The sequence below is a fragment of the Bufo gargarizans genome, chromosome 8, assembly GCF_014858855.1.
Source record: "Bufo gargarizans isolate SCDJY-AF-19 chromosome 8, ASM1485885v1, whole genome shotgun sequence".
NCBI lineage: Eukaryota > Metazoa > Chordata > Amphibia > Anura > Bufonidae > Bufo > Bufo gargarizans.
The window spans coordinates 27,746,500-27,763,633 of record NC_058087.1 but is presented as its reverse complement, the minus strand read 5'-3'; the positions used below and the strand labels follow the sequence as shown (position 1 = coordinate 27,763,633).

General features: G+C 46.4%; 1 protein-coding gene across 2 annotated transcripts in view; it reads left to right on the top strand.

Annotated features, from left to right (window-relative positions):
• LOC122945743 (peroxisomal N(1)-acetyl-spermine/spermidine oxidase-like) overlaps nt 1-5,940 on the top strand; it is a 44,810-nt gene extending 38,870 nt beyond the window's left edge. For both annotated transcript variants that reach the window (XM_044304912.1, XM_044304913.1), the window contains exon 5: nt 4,275-5,940. In XM_044304912.1, the coding sequence (XP_044160847.1) occupies nt 4,275-4,412 (138 nt within the window). In that variant the 3' untranslated portion in view covers nt 4,413-5,940. The remainder of the gene's footprint in view (nt 1-4,274) is intronic.
• The last annotated feature ends 11,194 nt before the right edge of the window (nt 5,941-17,134 follow it).

Sequence of the window (17,134 nt, the reverse complement as noted above, 5' to 3'; positions counted from 1 at the left end):
AGATTTGAATGTGGCACTAGGCTCGTCTTTGGATTCCTCCGGCCCCTCCACATCCATCACTAGGTTGGCTCTGGATAGGCTGCGGACATCCATGGCGGACTCTCACCTCCAAAGATCTTACCATCGACTAGATTATCTGTTTGTCCACACTCAATAATTACATATCTGCCTAAAAATGGATATAGGCGATATGTTATCATCAGACCATGCACCGTTTTTTCTGAGCTATAATCTACAGGGTACTCCTAAACCTACTTACAAGTGGAGATTAAATTGCACTCTCTTAGGAGCAGAGAAAAATGTGAAACGAATAGAAGAAGCTCTACAAGAATATTTTAGACTGACTTCCCGGAAGTGCCAAGAGGTTTATTATGGGAGGTTCAAAAACCAGTTATTACTGGTCACTTCATAGCACTAGGGGCGCATATTAATACAATTAAACAACAATCTTGTTTAAACCTACAAAGAAAAATTGAACAATTAGAAAGATCCCACAAACATCAAATAACCCCAGATGTACTTGAAAAATTAACCCAGGCACGTACTGAGTTGAAAAATCTACTGAACGCTCAAACGGCTAAATTGTTCCTCTCCACCCAATTCAAGTATTACGCCCATGGAAATAAAGCTTCCAAATTATTAATGGCGCAGAGCAAAAAGAGGAAAGCCAACTCATACATAGCAGCAATTCAAAACAATATGGCACAGCTTCAGCATACTACGGAGCGTATTGCCCAACAATTCAGTGAGTACTATAGAGGTCTGTATAATCTAAGTCCTCTCAATCAGAATTGGTCACGTAGAGACACTATTGACACCTGGCTCTCCTCTCTCTCACTCCCCTCTATCACAGATAAACAAGCTGCACTTTTAACTAAACCCTTCAACATGATTGAGCTAGAGAGGGCCCTAAAGGAATCCCCAGTGAACAAATCCCCCGGCCCCAATGGGCTGCCAATCCCCTATTATAAGACATTTCCATCTATATTGTTACCCCGTCTGCTGGAAGATGTAATACGGCCCTGAAAGGCTCTCCACTCCCACCCCAAATGCTATCAGCTTACATAACTATAATACCAAAGGATGGAAAAGACCCGACGCAATGTGCGACTTATCGGCCAATATCATTGTTGAATAATTTAAAACTTTTCGCCAAACTCCTTGCCAATAGATTGAAACCTTTCGTCCCATCTCCCCCCGAACAAGTAAGGTTCATCCTAGGTAGGGAAGGTCAAATGAATGCCACCCGTCTCCTTCATTTAACCCAATTTGTGAAAAAACCAGCTACCCCCTTGGTCTTACTCAGCACTGATGCTGAGAAGGTCTTTGACCGGTGGACTGGCTGTTTGTCTACAGCTCTTCACCGGTTTGGGATCCAACCATGCTTCATCAATGCCATTATGTTCATGTATTCCTCCCCTACAGCCCAGGTTTGGGTAAATAGTACATTATCTCCTCCCTTCAACATTGGTAATGGAACCAGGCAGTGCTGTCCTCTGTCCCCCATCCTGTTTGTCCTAACGCTTGAGACAGTTCTGCAGGCCTTTAGGCAGGAGGAGAAGATAGAGGGGATCACTCTTGGAAACACTCATCATCCACTGGCAACCTTTGCTGGCGATGTCCTTTTGTTCATTACTAATCCTGAAGAAGCGTTCCCAGCAGTTATGTCTATATTGCATTTCTTTGGCCAGTTATCAAACTTCGAAATAAACCCCAACAAATCCTAGGTTTTGAACATCTCCCTCCCTTCTTCAATAGCCAATAAACTCCAACAATCAACTCCATTTATATGGGTAACCCACTCAATTAAATTCCTAGGCGTCAATATAACCCGGGAAATATCCAACCTAAACAAGGCCAACTATCTAGACCTTCCTAAACAGGTAGAGACTACCCTACAATCATGGGACATACCCTATGTCTCTTGGTTCGGGCGTGGCGCCTTACTGAAATCTGGTATTCTACCTAAAGTAGTAAACCCTCAGCTCTCTGCTGCTCAGCAAAAAAAAAAAATTTCACTCATTAATAAGAACATCTATAATACACTAACAAAAAACACACTAATATCTAACTCCATAACTCTCTCACGAGTCTCAGATGCTCTCCTAGACTCTCAACAAACCTTTAGGGACACCCTCTCCTCAACGGCCTTTAAAATGCGAATTCCATTGCTGGACTTGTGCCCTTGGGGTTCATCGCCCAGCATACAAGATCTCTCTTCCGATCTGCTTCTGAAGGGGTCTCTCTCCTTTCCACCTCCAGCATCTCATCTATTATATTCAGCCTTTCACCTCTACTATATCTGCTAACCTGTAACAATGTTTGAAAAACTAGCAGCGCAAGAAAAAGAACCTAGTAAATAGATCTCGACTCTACTCCCTGCTTCTACCTAAGATTCAGTTGAATGAATTTTGGTTTATTGCAAAATGGGAAAGAGACTTGGGGATCAAATTATCAAATGACGAGAAGATAAAACTTTTGTCTTTGACACCAGAAATTTCTAGATGTGTCAAATTGCAGGAAAACTACTATAAGGTGCTCACAAGATGGCACTATACGTCCTCCAAAATCAATGCTCTATTTCCAAATAGTGATCCAACGTGTTGGAGGTGAGAGAGGCTCTTACATCCACATCTGGTGGCAATGCCCCGGGATCAGAGACTTTTGGACACCGGTATGTAGCCAGCTGTCTTTTAATATGCAAACTCCACCTCCTAGTTTCCCCTAAGATTTTCCTCTTAGGCCTCATGACGGAAATAAAGGTCCCAAAGGCGCAACAACATTTACTGGGTGCAGCTCGGATATTGGTGGCTGGTCAATGGAAACAGAGGGAGCCCCCCGCATTGGCACAAATAGAGTGGATCAGTTGTACCGTTTTGAGCAGCTGGCCCACTGGAACTCCATTCCCCAAACAAATTCAAGGCCATATGGAGCCCCTGGCTGAAATACAGAGGCCTTGACCCAGATGTTCAAAACACAGTATAACTAACAGACATACTCAGGTATACTCCACACCTCTCACACTAATCTCCACAATCTATTATCATTGACAGTACTAACACCCTCGCCCCCCCCCCCACCCCCCACACAAGTATGTACGTGTCCTTTATTTAATATGATATGAGGGGAAGCTCCTCTCTTAATGATGTGGCAATAAAAGGTCATGTTGACCAGTTTCTGTACTTGTACCTATGCTTTGTCTTAGAAAATAAAAATTTGTTATAAAAAAAAGAATATAACTACTATAATGCTGCTCCTATATACAAGAATATAACTACTATAATACTGCTCCTATATACAAGAATATAACTACTATAATACTGCTCCTATGTACAAGAATATAACTACTATAATACTGCCCCTATGTACAAGAATATAACTACTATAATACTGCTCCTATATACAAGAATATAACTACTATAATACTGCTCCTATATACAAGAATATAACTACTATAATACCGCCTCCTATGTACAAGAATATAACTACTATAATACTGCTCCTATATACAAGAATATAACTACTATAATACTGCTCCTATATACAAGAATATAACTACTATAATACTGCTCCTATATACAAGAATATAACTACTATAATACTGCTCCTATGTACAAGAATATAACTACTATAATACTGCCTCCTATGTACAAGAATATAATTACTATAATACTGCTCCTATGTACAAGAATATAATTACTATAATACTGCTCCTATGTACAAGAATATAATTACTATAATACTGCTGTTATGTAGAAAAATAGAAGAAAGTGTCCTATACAGCGACAGCAAGCAGATATCTTGAAAGCATGCAAGTACTGATAACTTGCACAGTTTAGCATTATACAACGAATAGTTTTTAGTTTATTTTTTTGCTGGTAATGTTCTTAAAGGGGTATTCCCATCACATACAATGAGGGTATATCACTAGGATATGGCCCCATTGTCTGATAGGTGCGGGTCCCACCTCTGGGACCCGCACCTACAAGGAGAACGGAACAGGGAGAGCTGTGGCTGGAGGACCCTGGGTTTCTGTCCAACATCAAGCCCTTCTCCCATATAAGTGAATGGGAGCGCACTGCGCACGCGCGGCCCCTGCTCCCATTCATTTCTTTGGGGCCGACGGAAATAGCCGAGCGAGCGCGAGTGAGGGCATATCCTAGCAATATGCCCCCATCGTATATGATGGGAAAACCCCTTTAATGCCTCATACAGATGCAGATACTTTCCAGTCAATGATGAGTATTTATACTGACGAGTATTTTTTCATGCAGCCTTTGCAGGTACTTTTCGCTGGAGAAGCGACGCACCCCAACTTCTATACGACTACACATGGCGCCTATATGAGCGGAGTACGGGAGGCAGAAAGGCTCATAAAACTCTTCGAGAGCAAAGCGATCCCTCGCCTCTAATCCATCCATTAGCGTCCTGCCTGCAGTAAAACCAGTTGTGGCACCAGTGTGTCTGTGCGCGTATGTGCTGCCAGTAACCTCAGATCCTGCACAGTATAAATTATAAAATGCTGCTTTTTATAACATCCCCCCCCCCCCCCCCCTGTCTAATCAGGTATCCTCATTCTTCAACCTGTCGCTCTCCGGCTGTTGCAAAACTAAAACTCCCAGCATGCTGCAACTGTCAGGACATGATGAGGATTGTTATTTGTAACCTTTTGAGAGCCGCCCTGGTTTAAATGGTGCCTCCACTAAGGCTATCTTCACCTAATTTATGACTCCTATTCAGATCATTAAAATCAGTATAGCAAATAAATATAAAGAGTGCTGCCTAGAGGAGGAAGCAAAAACCGTTACCAGGTCATATAACAGGAGCTGAGCTTTGGCGCCTATTGAAGTATATATAGTACTCTGGGTTTTCTGAGACTTTTATACCGATGACCTGTCCTCTGGAGACACCTGGGACCCCCACCAGTCAGCTGCTTGAGGGGGCACCGGCGCTCGCAGCGTAGCATAGGCCATTTGACGTCGCGTTCATCGGTCACGAGGCCTTGGCGCAGCTCAGCCCCATAGAAGTGAATGCGCAATACCAAGCACAGTGCTATACGATGTACGGCACTTTGCTTGGCGAGCTGATAGAAGGCTGCAGCACTACTGCGAGCGCCGGTGCTCGTCAAACAGCTGATTGGCGAGGGTCCTGGGTGTCGATCAGTTTAAAAAAAACAAATCCTGAAAACCCCTTTAAGCCTAATTCACACAGTCAGTGTTTGCTCAGTGATTTCCATCAGTGATTGTGGAGCCTCCAAAGAGATAAGGTAGAAGCTGGAAAGCTTTGCTTTTGTTCTGTACCGGGTTTCGGCCCACGATCACTGTGTCAGCAAGGTCTAAGGCTAAGTTCACACTTCAGTTATTTGATCAGTTATTGTGAACCAAAACCCGGTGCGGGTCCAAAACAGAACGGGTGCAGATCTTTAAATTACACCTGTGTAGGCTTCACAATAACCAATGGAAATAGCTGACCAAATATCTGAAGTGTGAACTAGGCCTCAGGGTCCATTCACACACCCGTGTGTGTTTTGCTGCTCCTCGCATCAGCAAAACATGGACAGCGGCAATGTGCGTTCCGCATTTTGCGGACCACACATTACCGACGCTAAGAGAATATGCCTATTCTTGTCCGCTATAGGACATGTTCTATTTTTTTCAGGATCGGAATTGCGGACCCGGAAGTGCGGGTCCGCAATTCCGGATCGGCCCCATAGAAATGTATGGGTCCGCAATTCCGTTCCGCAGAATGCGGAATGGAATTGCGGATGTGTGAATGGAGCCTCACTCGGTAAGTTTATTTCTGTTTTGATTTTAGATTATCTCCATACCAAAGTGGGGGCGACTACATACAATAGGTTGGATTAATTCATATGAACGCTGGTTATTCATCTACAATTGCATTAATTCTCATGGAATTGATTTCCGACTGGAATAACATTCAATTTTTTATGAAAACTAATAAAACTATGTAAAAATGAATGCGGAATGACCTTTGTGTCTATGATTTTGAAATGCCCTTGTTTTTGTATTTGATTTTATATGTGGCAACTAAACTAACAGCCTTAGGCCTCATGCACACGACCGTTGTTTTAGTCCGCATCCGAACTGCCGTTTTGGCGGCTCGGATGTGGACCCATTCACTTCAATGGGGCCGCAAAAGATGCGGACAGCACTCCGTGTGCTGTCCGCATCCGTTGCTCCGTTCCGTGGCCCCGCAAAAAAAATATAGCATGTCCTATTCTTGTCCGTTTTGCGGACAAGAATAGGCATGTCTACAATGGGCCACCCATTCCGTTCCTGGAAGGCACACGGGCTTCCGTTTTTTGCGGATCCGCGGTTTGCGGACCCTAAAAAACAGCACGGTCGTGTGCATGTAGCCTTATACCTACAGAATCACAGCATAACCAGGTGACCCGAAAAACTCCGGGCCCTATAAGAAATTCATAGTTATCAATGTGTCCTGACTAGTGTTGCGCGAATTGAAGTATCTCAAGTGGACTTCGAGAGAAATTTTAAGTAAAAAATTTGATTCGCCGTGAAGCCGAATTTCCTCGTGCTTCGGGGTAACAAATCAATTTTCCCTTTAAATGGCGGTAAAAAGAAGAAAAATACATACTCATCTCTTAGGCCCCTTTCACACGGGCGTTGCGGGAAAATGTGCGGGTGCGTTGCGGGAACACGCACAATTTTTCAGCGCGAGTGCAAAACATTGTAATGCGTTTTGCACTCGCGTGAGAAAAATCGCGCATGTTTGGTACCCAAACCCAAACTTCTTCACAGAAGTTCGGGCTTGGGATCGGTGTTCTGTATATTGTATTATTTTCCGTTATAACATGGTTATAAGGGAAAATAATAGCATTCTGAATACAGACTGCATAGTACAATAGGGCTGGAGGGGTTAAGAAAATAAAAATAAAAATAACATTTTTTTTTACTTTCCTCAATCCTCTTGCTCGCGCAGCCGGCATCTCTTCTGTCTTCTTCTGTGCTGTGTACAGGAAAAGGACCTGTGGTGATGTCACTCCAGTCATCACATGGTCCATCACATGATCTTTTACCATGGTGATAGATCATGTAATGACCGGAGTGACGTCACCACAGGTCCTGTTCCTCCACACAGCACAGAAGACAGACAGAAGGAGATGCCAGCTGGGCGATGAAGTGGACTAAGGTGAGTTAATTTTATTTTATTTTTTAACCCCTTCAGCGCTATTGTACTATGCATTCTGTATTCAGAATGCTATTATTTTCCCTTATAACCATGTTATAAGGGAAAATGATAATGATCGGGTCCCCATCCCGATCCTCTCCTAGCAACCGTGAGTGAAAATCGCACCGCATCCGCACTTGCTTGCGGATGCTTGCGATTTTCACGCAACCCCATTCATTTCTATGGGGCCTGCGTTATGTGAAAAACGCACAAAATAGAGCTTGCTGCGATTTGCACGCAACGCACAAGTGATGCGTGAAAATCACTGCTCATGTTCACAGCCCCATAGAAATGAATGGGTCGGGATTCAGTGCGGGTGCAATGCGTTCAACTCGCGCATTGCATCTGCGCGGAATACTCGCCCGTGTTAAAGGGGCCTTACATTTGTGCGCGAAGAGGCTGCCGCTGCAACACGCCAGGCCTGCAGGGTATAGACGAAGTGAGGTCACAGTTATGGGCAATCGAGGGTACTCACTATATTTGCGGAACCCTGGGCAGGCGCGTGGCAGTGAAGGAGAGGTAGACACAGTTCCTCTGGGGCACGCTCTGTAGATAGGGACCAGGCCGGATGGTAGTTGAGGTGCCCTGGATGTTACAGGTATTTTGTGTGCCTGGGGCAAGGTCCCTGTGGTATTCGTGACGCCAGTGCCTTTGGTCGGTGGCACGCCGGTTGGTGGTTGGAATGATGAAGGTACACAAGTATGCAGTGAACCAAACGTAAACTTTACTGGACAATCCAACTTTGTACAGCAGGGAGTAGTACAGTCTTTAGATTATTAAAGTTCCACAAAAGGGGCTTATTCACAAGTATGGCAGGCAATAGTCATGCAAGTTACACTGAGGGTAAATTCCACAAGCACTCAGCAGCAGGTTGTACTTTTCCCAGAATCATGTACTCTGTCCTTTCTAGGACTCCTACTCTGGCTTGATAACTCCCAAGGCCCGGATGCCTAAAAGGGTGGCTTATATCCTTGGTTACCTCCTTCCTCAGGTATTATACTGCTTGCTATGATTCCTAAGATCTTCTGCCTATCAGGGTCACTTTGCTTACCCTGGGTCGCCTCCTCCTATCAGGTGGGTAACTGTTGGTTTCTCCCAGGAGGTTGAATCCTGCAACTGGGGTATCTCTTCAGAGCTAACTTAGGCTCTCTTGTTCTTCAGGCAGGCTGGAGCTTCTCAACAGCCTCCTGGACATCACTAGCAGCCAGGGCTATCCAGCTGCATGTCAGGAGCAGGCTTCTTAACCTGTGTCTTCTCAGACTCCTGACTCTGCACTCACTCTCCCTGTCTGGGCCTGGACATTTATACTAGGGGCTCCCTATCTCCCTCTAGTGTCTGGGATGTCTAACTACACCCAACTAGGCCTGCTGCTGCATGAGACAGGGGTACATTGCATATAACAATACATTAAAACATACATTAAATGCAGAATTAAATATGACATTTCTGTTCCTTGTGAGTAGGAGTAACGCGCACACCAATTTACCCTTGTGTAGTGCCCACCCATACCTAGTGGGACACTACATACCCCCACGCTATAACGTTGCCCGTCCTCGGCGCAACATGGAGGGTCCCTGCACAGCTGGATACTGCACCTGTAATGAGGACAATAAAGCAAAGCAGGAAAACACATCTACATTTGCAAAATATACATTATATGTATACGTATATTAGGCAGTTCCACTGGAATAGGAGCAAGTAATGGTGAAAAGGGGCGTCGTTCTCTTCTCTCAGGATAAAACAATGGGAACAGGGGCGCTGACCTGGCACAGCGTAACAATAAATACCAGGATAGTCCATATAATACTTTTTAAGTGCAAATTGTCCATGATAGAACAGTTGTAGTCCATGGAAAATGTAAACATTAAATAACAGTTCTTTGGAGGCTCAAAGCATTTAAAATGAGTCCGTACCCAGGTTCTTTTCTTTTCGTTCATTCCACAGCTAAGTAGAGATATAGGCAGAGGCGACCATAAAGGGCAGTAAGAATCACAGAGGCTCGCACGGGGTGGAGTCCATCTCTGGGCACAATACTTTAAAATAGTAGCAAAATCTCAGAGGCTCATGTGCATTTGAGTCTATCCCTGGGCCCAATTCCTTTAAGTTTCAGTTGCATAATAAAATAACAGCACATAAAATAGTCCACATTATTTAAATGGCATACACATCAAAGTAGTGCTGTAATACCCTTAATCAACCTGAAAAGGGGGTTAAAGGGTTAAAAGGTGCAACATGAAAACAGGCACAACTGGGTTTTCACTCTGAGAAAGCAGGCAGGAGGTCCTGTAAACAAGATGGCCTTGCTGCACGTGGTACTTCAGTGGCTTGCCGCCTCCACTGAGCCGTGGGTAACTGGCAGCAGCAACAGAGGGCCAAAACAACGAAGGACTCCTGTCATGAAAGGGTTAAATCTTCTTTAGGATCCCTTGGTAAATAAAGCAAACATCAAGGGCCTAGCAGGCCAATTCACAGGGGCATATCATATCCACTTTGCATTTCAGTGGTGCTCCCTGGCTCCATTTGTATATTGGGCCTGTACTGAGGTTCAATCGAATGTGCCCACAACACAGTATTGGGGGGCAACTGTAGCATAAACGGACCCCTAATAGGTATAGGCCCCATAGGCCTAGGGGTTATCACAGTCGCTGACCTCACCGGAGCAGGCATAACAATCGTAGGCTGCTGCACTGGCCTGGGTACCGCTGCTGCAAGCGGTCCGGTGGGTTCTGGGACGACTGGCTCTGTGCGCCGGTGCACAGCATATGAGGATCCCACCGCAGGTGCCGGTACTAAGGAGGGACGACTGGCAGGGACAGGTACTCTCACCTTAGACCCGGAGACGTCCGAGTCCTTACGTTGTAGGCCAGGTGGAGTCCGGATCCTGGCGGAGGCAGTCTGGCGTAGCTCCCGCAGTTTCAGCTCCAGCCGCACGATCTGGTCGTCCAGGCTTTCGGAGTCGGGATCGCTGGTCTCCGCTGTCGTTGTCGGCACTGGAGCGGTGGGTGGTTCGTCCTGCGCAGCCGCTGCAGGCTCAGGTGAGGCGTCCGCTTTCCTCCCTCTGCGGATATTCTCCAGGGCAGCTCTGAATCTCTCTGCATCCTGAAGCTCACGGACAGTTTTCTCCCTGCGAGGCAACTCAGGTGAGGGCCATGGGCTAACCCTCTTCTCTACCACTGTCGGCTGCCAGAACACATTTGGGCCAATGAAAGAGCCCCGTTCTTGGAAGGCGTGATGGGCCGGTCCTGGAGAGCATACAGACTCACGCTCGCAGCCAGAGTAGTCCTCATCAAAGTCCCAGTCCTCTGTCTTCTTCTTAGGACGGGACACGGCAGTGGCGTAGGGGCCTCGCAGGCCCTCAGCAGGGGTAAATTCAACCTCCTCTCCCTCGCGGAGGTTGTGTAGACGTTCTGGGAGGTGACTCCGCTTGACGGACCTCCTGTTGACATATAAGTCCCGTCCAGTCAGGTAGTCTTTTATGAAACCGAAGCCTCGGTCCTTGTCAAAGGCCACAACCAACCCCATTCTCCTTTCCAGGCGGGGTTGTGTGTCGGTGTGGCACTCGTGAACGGTCTTTGCCAGTTCTTCGTAGTAAATCTTGGTTTTAGTCGTTTTCTTTATTGCGGCCTCCCGGATCTCTGCCATCAATGCGGACCACTTGAACGAGGGCTGGAAGAAGTCTCTCCAGGAGCCATAATAGGTCTCCGGTTGCGTCCTCGGTGGCGGGCAGGCGGGTCTCTCCGGTCCCGGAGAGTAGGCCGGTGGAGCGTCCTTTTGCTCAACACCAGTCACATCCATGTTTAATAAGTCAGGCGCGGACATATCAGCAGGAAAGTCCTCACTCCTCAACATGCTCGATCCTTCTCTGGAGAGCGACAGGGTGGCGCCAACAAGTTCAGACAGATCCTCCCATTGCACTGGGAGGCCGCCCCCCAGGTACTCCAGTATTGGGGAGGCGGAGTCCATCACAGCAGACATGCAAATGTCCAGACAGGGCGGTGGCGCCAGCATACAGCCTTCCCGCACTTTTAGCAGAAGGCGCTAATTTTTACCGCCAATTTATGATAAAGATGACGCAGCAAACAATTTCAAGCAAGCTCAGCGGCCATCTTTGAGCAAAATAGCTGTCTATTCATTGACAGCAAGCGGTGGCTTAAATAAGCAGAAAACAGTCCATATAGTGCAATCTTCACACCACAATTATTACAGTTCACTTTGGCCCAGCAATTTTCAATAAAACAATTGGGGCATGTCACTTTAAGATAATTTTCAGCACACAGTTTTTAAATCCGCTATGGCGCAGGAATATTCGGATCCTGTTCGTGACGCCAATTTATGCAACACGCCAGACCTGCAGGGTATGACGAAGTGAGGTCACAGTTATGGGCAATCGAGGGTACTCACTATATTTGCGGAACCCTGGGCAGGCGCGTGGCAGTGAAGGAGAGGTAGACACAGTTCCTCTGGGGCACGCTCTGTAGATAGGGACCAGGCCTGATGGTAGTTGAGGTGCCCTGGATGTTACAGGTATTTTGTGTGCCTGGGGCAAGGTCCCTGTGGTATTCGTGACGCCAGTGCCTTTGGTCGGTGGCACGCCGGTTGGTGGTTGGAATGATGAAGGTACACAAGTATGCAGTGAACCAAACGTAAACTTTACTGGACAATCCAACTTTGTACAGCAGGGAGTAGTACAGTCTTTAGATTATTACAGTTCCACAAAAGGGGCTTATTCACAAGTATGGCAGGCAATAGTCATGCAAGTTACACTGAGGGTAAATTCCACAAGCACTCAGCAGCAGGTTGTACTTTTCCCAGAATCATGTACTCTGTCCTTTCTAGGACTCCTACTCTGGCTTGATAACTCCCAAGGCCCGGATGCCTAAAAGGGTGGCTTATATCCTTGGTTACCTCCTTCCTCAGGTATTATACTGCTTGCTATGATTCCTAAGATCTTCTGCCTATCAGGGGCACTTCGCTTACCCTGGGACGCCTCCTCCTATCAGGTGGGTAACTGTTGGTTTCTCCCAGGAGGTTGAATCCTGCAACTGGGGTATCTCTTCAGAGCTAACTTAGGCTCTCTTGTTCTTCAGGCAGGCTGGAGCTTCTCAACAGCCTCCTGGACATCACTAGCAGCCAGGGCTATCCAGCTGCATGTCAGGAGCAGGCTTCTTAACCTGTGTCTTCTCAGACTCCTGACTCTGCACTCACTCTCCCTGTCTGGGCCTGGACATTTATACTAGGGGCTCCCTATCTCCCTCTAGTGTCTGGGATGTCTAACTACACCCAACTAGGCCTGCTGCTGCATGAGACAGGGGTACATTGCATATAACAATACATTAAAACATACATTAAATGCAGAATTAAATATGACATTTCTGTTCCTTGTGAGTAGGAGTAACGCGCACACCAATTTACCCTTGTGTAGTGCCCACCCATACCTAGTGGGACACTACACCGCTACTATCATGGTTAAGAATCTCACGCTCGGTGACATGACATCACCACGCCGGCGGTGCCTTCAATCAAGATGGACGCGATCAAAAGGATGGGGTGAGTATTTTTTTTTACTGGATTAACCCCTGTATGCCCTGTATGCTAATATTAGATGACGCGGCATCTGACTGGTTCAATGATGGGGGGAGGCATCATCGCTGTTTCCCGTCATTACGCCTGCTACATACAAAGGAATGTGCTTCGTGACCAAGCAGCAGAATATAATTTTCCATAACTTCGCTCATCTCTCGTTCTGACAGCTGCTATGCCCCCAAAAAGTTTTTATAGTGCAAATTGCTGAAAAAGTTACTGCTGGCTTTGATGGACGGGTCGGAGCTGCTTTGGTGGCACCAGAGGGACACAATCTATAGGCATGTGGCTTAATGTGCATATCAGTATACATTAGCTGTATATTAGGAGGAAGACAGCATTATATGACCAGATAAGATATATATTTAAGAACTGCTGACGTCTGACTTATGATCCTTCCAATCAATACTTGTAAAGCCGTGTGCCGCTGCGTGCTGGCGCCGGGCCTGAGCGATCAATCTTTCTGTGGCTTATAATCAAAGTAAATTGTGATCATTGGATGTGAGGGACTTAATTCAAGAGATTAACAGAGTTTCCAGTTTTAATTCATAATTTCATGTGCGTACAAGGTGGGATTTCGGATCGCAGAAATTTGCTGGGATCTGACCGTGAATATGGAGGCCAGCGTGACCGAATGGAAATATAACCCCATTGTGGGAAACGGCAGAATGTATAACCTCAGCCAGGCAATGCTGCAATTCCATATAAGACCCAGCAGGAGAGAGCAGGGGCTGTGCATCGCCGTGAAGCCAGGGTGACTTTATGACTGTAGGGTAACTCCGTAGCTGCTAAGAATGGTCAGTAACGTCCCCAGCTGACTAAATCACTGCACTTCCTTTTATAAGCAGTTTGCTGCCGTTGCGGTGAAAGTGTGTCGCGAGTGGACAAATGGCGCCATTATGAATAAGTGACGTGGAAGGTGTGGAGCACCTCGTGCCATTGATGTGAGAGGTGAATGTCATCTACGAAGGTGCGGACCGACATGCTACAGGGGAGCAGCTCACCTCCAAATGAACCAGGGGCTACCAGATCTGTGCCTAAGGGCTCATGCACACGAACGCATTTACTTTCCATGTCCATTTCAGTTTTTTTGTGGTCCGTAAGCGAAACCATTCATGTCAGTGGGTCCGCCCAAAAAAACAACAGAAGTTACTCTGTGTGCATTCCGTTTCTGTATGTCCGTTCTGCAAAAAAATAGAACATGTCCTATTATTCGCATTACGGACAAGGATAGGACTGTTCTATTAGGGGCCAACTGTTCCGTTCTGTAAAATACGGAATGCACACGGATGTCATCCATATTTTTTGCGAATCTGTGTTTTGCAGACCGCAGAATACATATGGTTGTGTACATGAGCCCTAAGGGCACTTTCACACTTGCGTTTTTCTTTTCCGGCACTGAGTTCCGTCACAGGGGCTCTATACCGGAAAAGAACTGATCAGGCATATCCTCATGCATTCTGAGTGGAGAGTAATCCGTTCAGGATGCATCAGGATGTCTTCAGTTCAGTCGTTTTGACTGATCAGGCAAAAGAGAAAACCTCAGCATGCTACGGTTTTATCTCCGGCGAAAAAAACTGAAGACTTGCCTGAACGCCGCATTTTTTCCCATAAGGATGTATTAGTGCCGGATCCGGCATTCAGAATACCGGATCCGTCGTTCCGTTCTGCGCATGCGCAGACTGAAAAAAAGGTGAAAAAAATAAATGCTGGATCCGTTTTGCCGGATGACACCGGAACGACGGATCCGGCATTTCAATGCATTTTTAAGACTGATCAGGATCCTGATCAGTCTTTCTAATGCCATCAGTTAGTATACATTTTGCCTGATCCGGCAGGCAGTTCCGGCGACGGAACTGCTTGCCGGATCTCTCTGCCGCAAGTGTGAAAGTACCCTAACACAGCAGTTCAGTGAACCCTGCTGTGTATGGGGCTCCGGAGCAGACGGGCGGTCACTGCTCCTCTGATAATGTATGTAGATTGTAAGCCTTGCGGGCAGGGCCCTCTCTCCTTCTGTACCAGTCTGTAACTCGTCTTGTTTATGATTAGTGCAATTGTCTGTATTATGTATGTGCACCGCTTATCATATGTACAGCGCTATGGAATGAATGGTGCTTTAATAATAAATAATAATAATAATGAAGCTGCATCAGCAGAAAAAGCTTACGTTTTTGCGGCAGTATCGGAATCGGGCCTCCACTGTTTCCTGCTTCATGGAACAGATAGACATTGCAGAACGCCATGCAGCCATTGCCCACCAGCTGGTGATGGCAGCGTTTTGTTCTGGGGAATATGTAGCATTTTCTGGGCCACTCATGTGGAAGGTGATCTCAACTGATTTGGGTATGAATCCATTCTTGCAGATTACGCACATCCCTGCATGCTGATTGTCTTCCCTGGGGCATATGGGATCTTCCAGAACGACAATGGACATGTCACACAGCTAGAAAGGTCCCCCATTGGGTGGAAAAACATGACCAAGACTTCCAAGTACTACCCTGGCCGCCTAATTCCCCAGAAAATGACATGACTGGCCTAGGAACAGGCTGTTGCACTCACCGGAGCGCCGAGGCCTCTTCAAATAATTGATTAGGGGGGGGTCCTTCTGCGTGCGTTCTGTATTTTTCTCACACCCATCAATTGCAAGGGCTGTTATCGTCTGAAAGTATGAGCAAGAATAGGACTTGCTCTGTAATTTGCAGTTGCAAAAATTCAGCCCCATAGAAATGAATGGGTCAGAAAATGACGGTTGTGTGCATGTGCTATTTGCCTTCTTATGGTTCTTTACATTGATTTTGGTTTGTTTGTTTTTTAATTGTGCCTTTTATCTTGCTTATTTTTAAGCCATATTTACATAAAACACGAAAACCTCTCTGCTTTCACATGGCCGAACTATTGGAGCATTTTAGCATCTGTATTACAGCTGCAAACGGACAACAATGGGTCAACTGAACCATAGAGTTCAACTTCTGGGGCAGGGGGCACCAAAATGTAGCTTTGCTTGTGTTGGCAAAAATCCTTGCACCTGCCCTGGTCCTGGGAGTCGGACCCCCGCTGTCCTGAGGATAGGTCATCAATATCAGAATCTTGGAAAACTCGTTTAACGTTATTACTCTTGGAATTCTGTTCAAAATAAACCCCTCCTTAAAGGAATATTCCTATCTAGGACCTTTATGGCATATCAATAGGATATGCTTGATAGATGCAGGTTCCATCTCTGAGCTCCCATCTCAAGAGCAGGGTCCCAAGGTGAATGCAGCGCGAACTGTGCATGCGTGGCCACCTCTCTATTCACCAGGAGTCAGAGGTTCCACAGAGGTGAATAGAGGGGTGAACATCCATATGTGGCCTGCTATGGGACTATCGAATAGTGGAGCTTGCTCGCTCGGCCCTATATCAGTGAATGGAGCGAATGTCAGGCATGTGAGGTGGGCTTGCCGTTCGTGGCAGGGCCCTGTTCATGAGATAGGAGCGGGTCCCAGATTGTGAGACCTGGACAGTTATCGAATATACTATTGATATGGATCGGAATACACCTTCAAGGGGTTAAAATGCAGAAGAAAATAATTATTCCCACTTATATCAAATAGTTGTTCTTATTCGTATTGAATGAATCGTCGTGACGCAGCTTTACCGGGCCACGTGTCTTATCATAGGGATGGGTGGTGTGACACACTGAGAGGTTTAGGGCTGTTTCACACGAGCGGATGCAGTTGTCACTGTGATTTCGTAGTAAAGAGGTCACAGAGAGGCACAGAGCATTATCAGTCATGTTAATGCTCCGTGCCTCTGCAGTCTGCATCGGGTTTTGGCACTCTTTCACGAGCGGATGCCACGCACGGCATCCGCTCGTGTGAAACAGCCCTTAGTCTGCGAAAACAAGTATTTTCCTCCCAGCATGTGCTGCTGGGCTGATTTCCAGCCAGGTGAGGTTAAATACCGGACCGGATTTTAAGTGCCGGTCCGGGTTTTGGCAGCACCTGGCTGTCCTTAAATAGGCAGCTGGGCTCAGAAGCCAGGTCTCTGTGTTGGGATCTGGGAGCCTTGTGTCTGGATGAAGGCTTGCTACTAGTGTTGAGCGAACTTCTGTTTTAAGTTCGGCGTCTAAAGTTCGGCTTTCGGTTAGCGAAGAATCCCGATATGGATTCCGAATACCGTTGTGGTCCGTGGTAGTGGAATCATTAATGGCCGATTATTGATTCCGCTACCACGGACCACAACGGTATTCGGAATCCATATCGGGATTCTCCGCTAACCGGAAGCCAAACTTTAGACGCCGAACTTAAAACAGAAGTTCGCTCAACACTACTTGCTACCTGTTTGGTGTGAAAACAGGTTGGTGCTG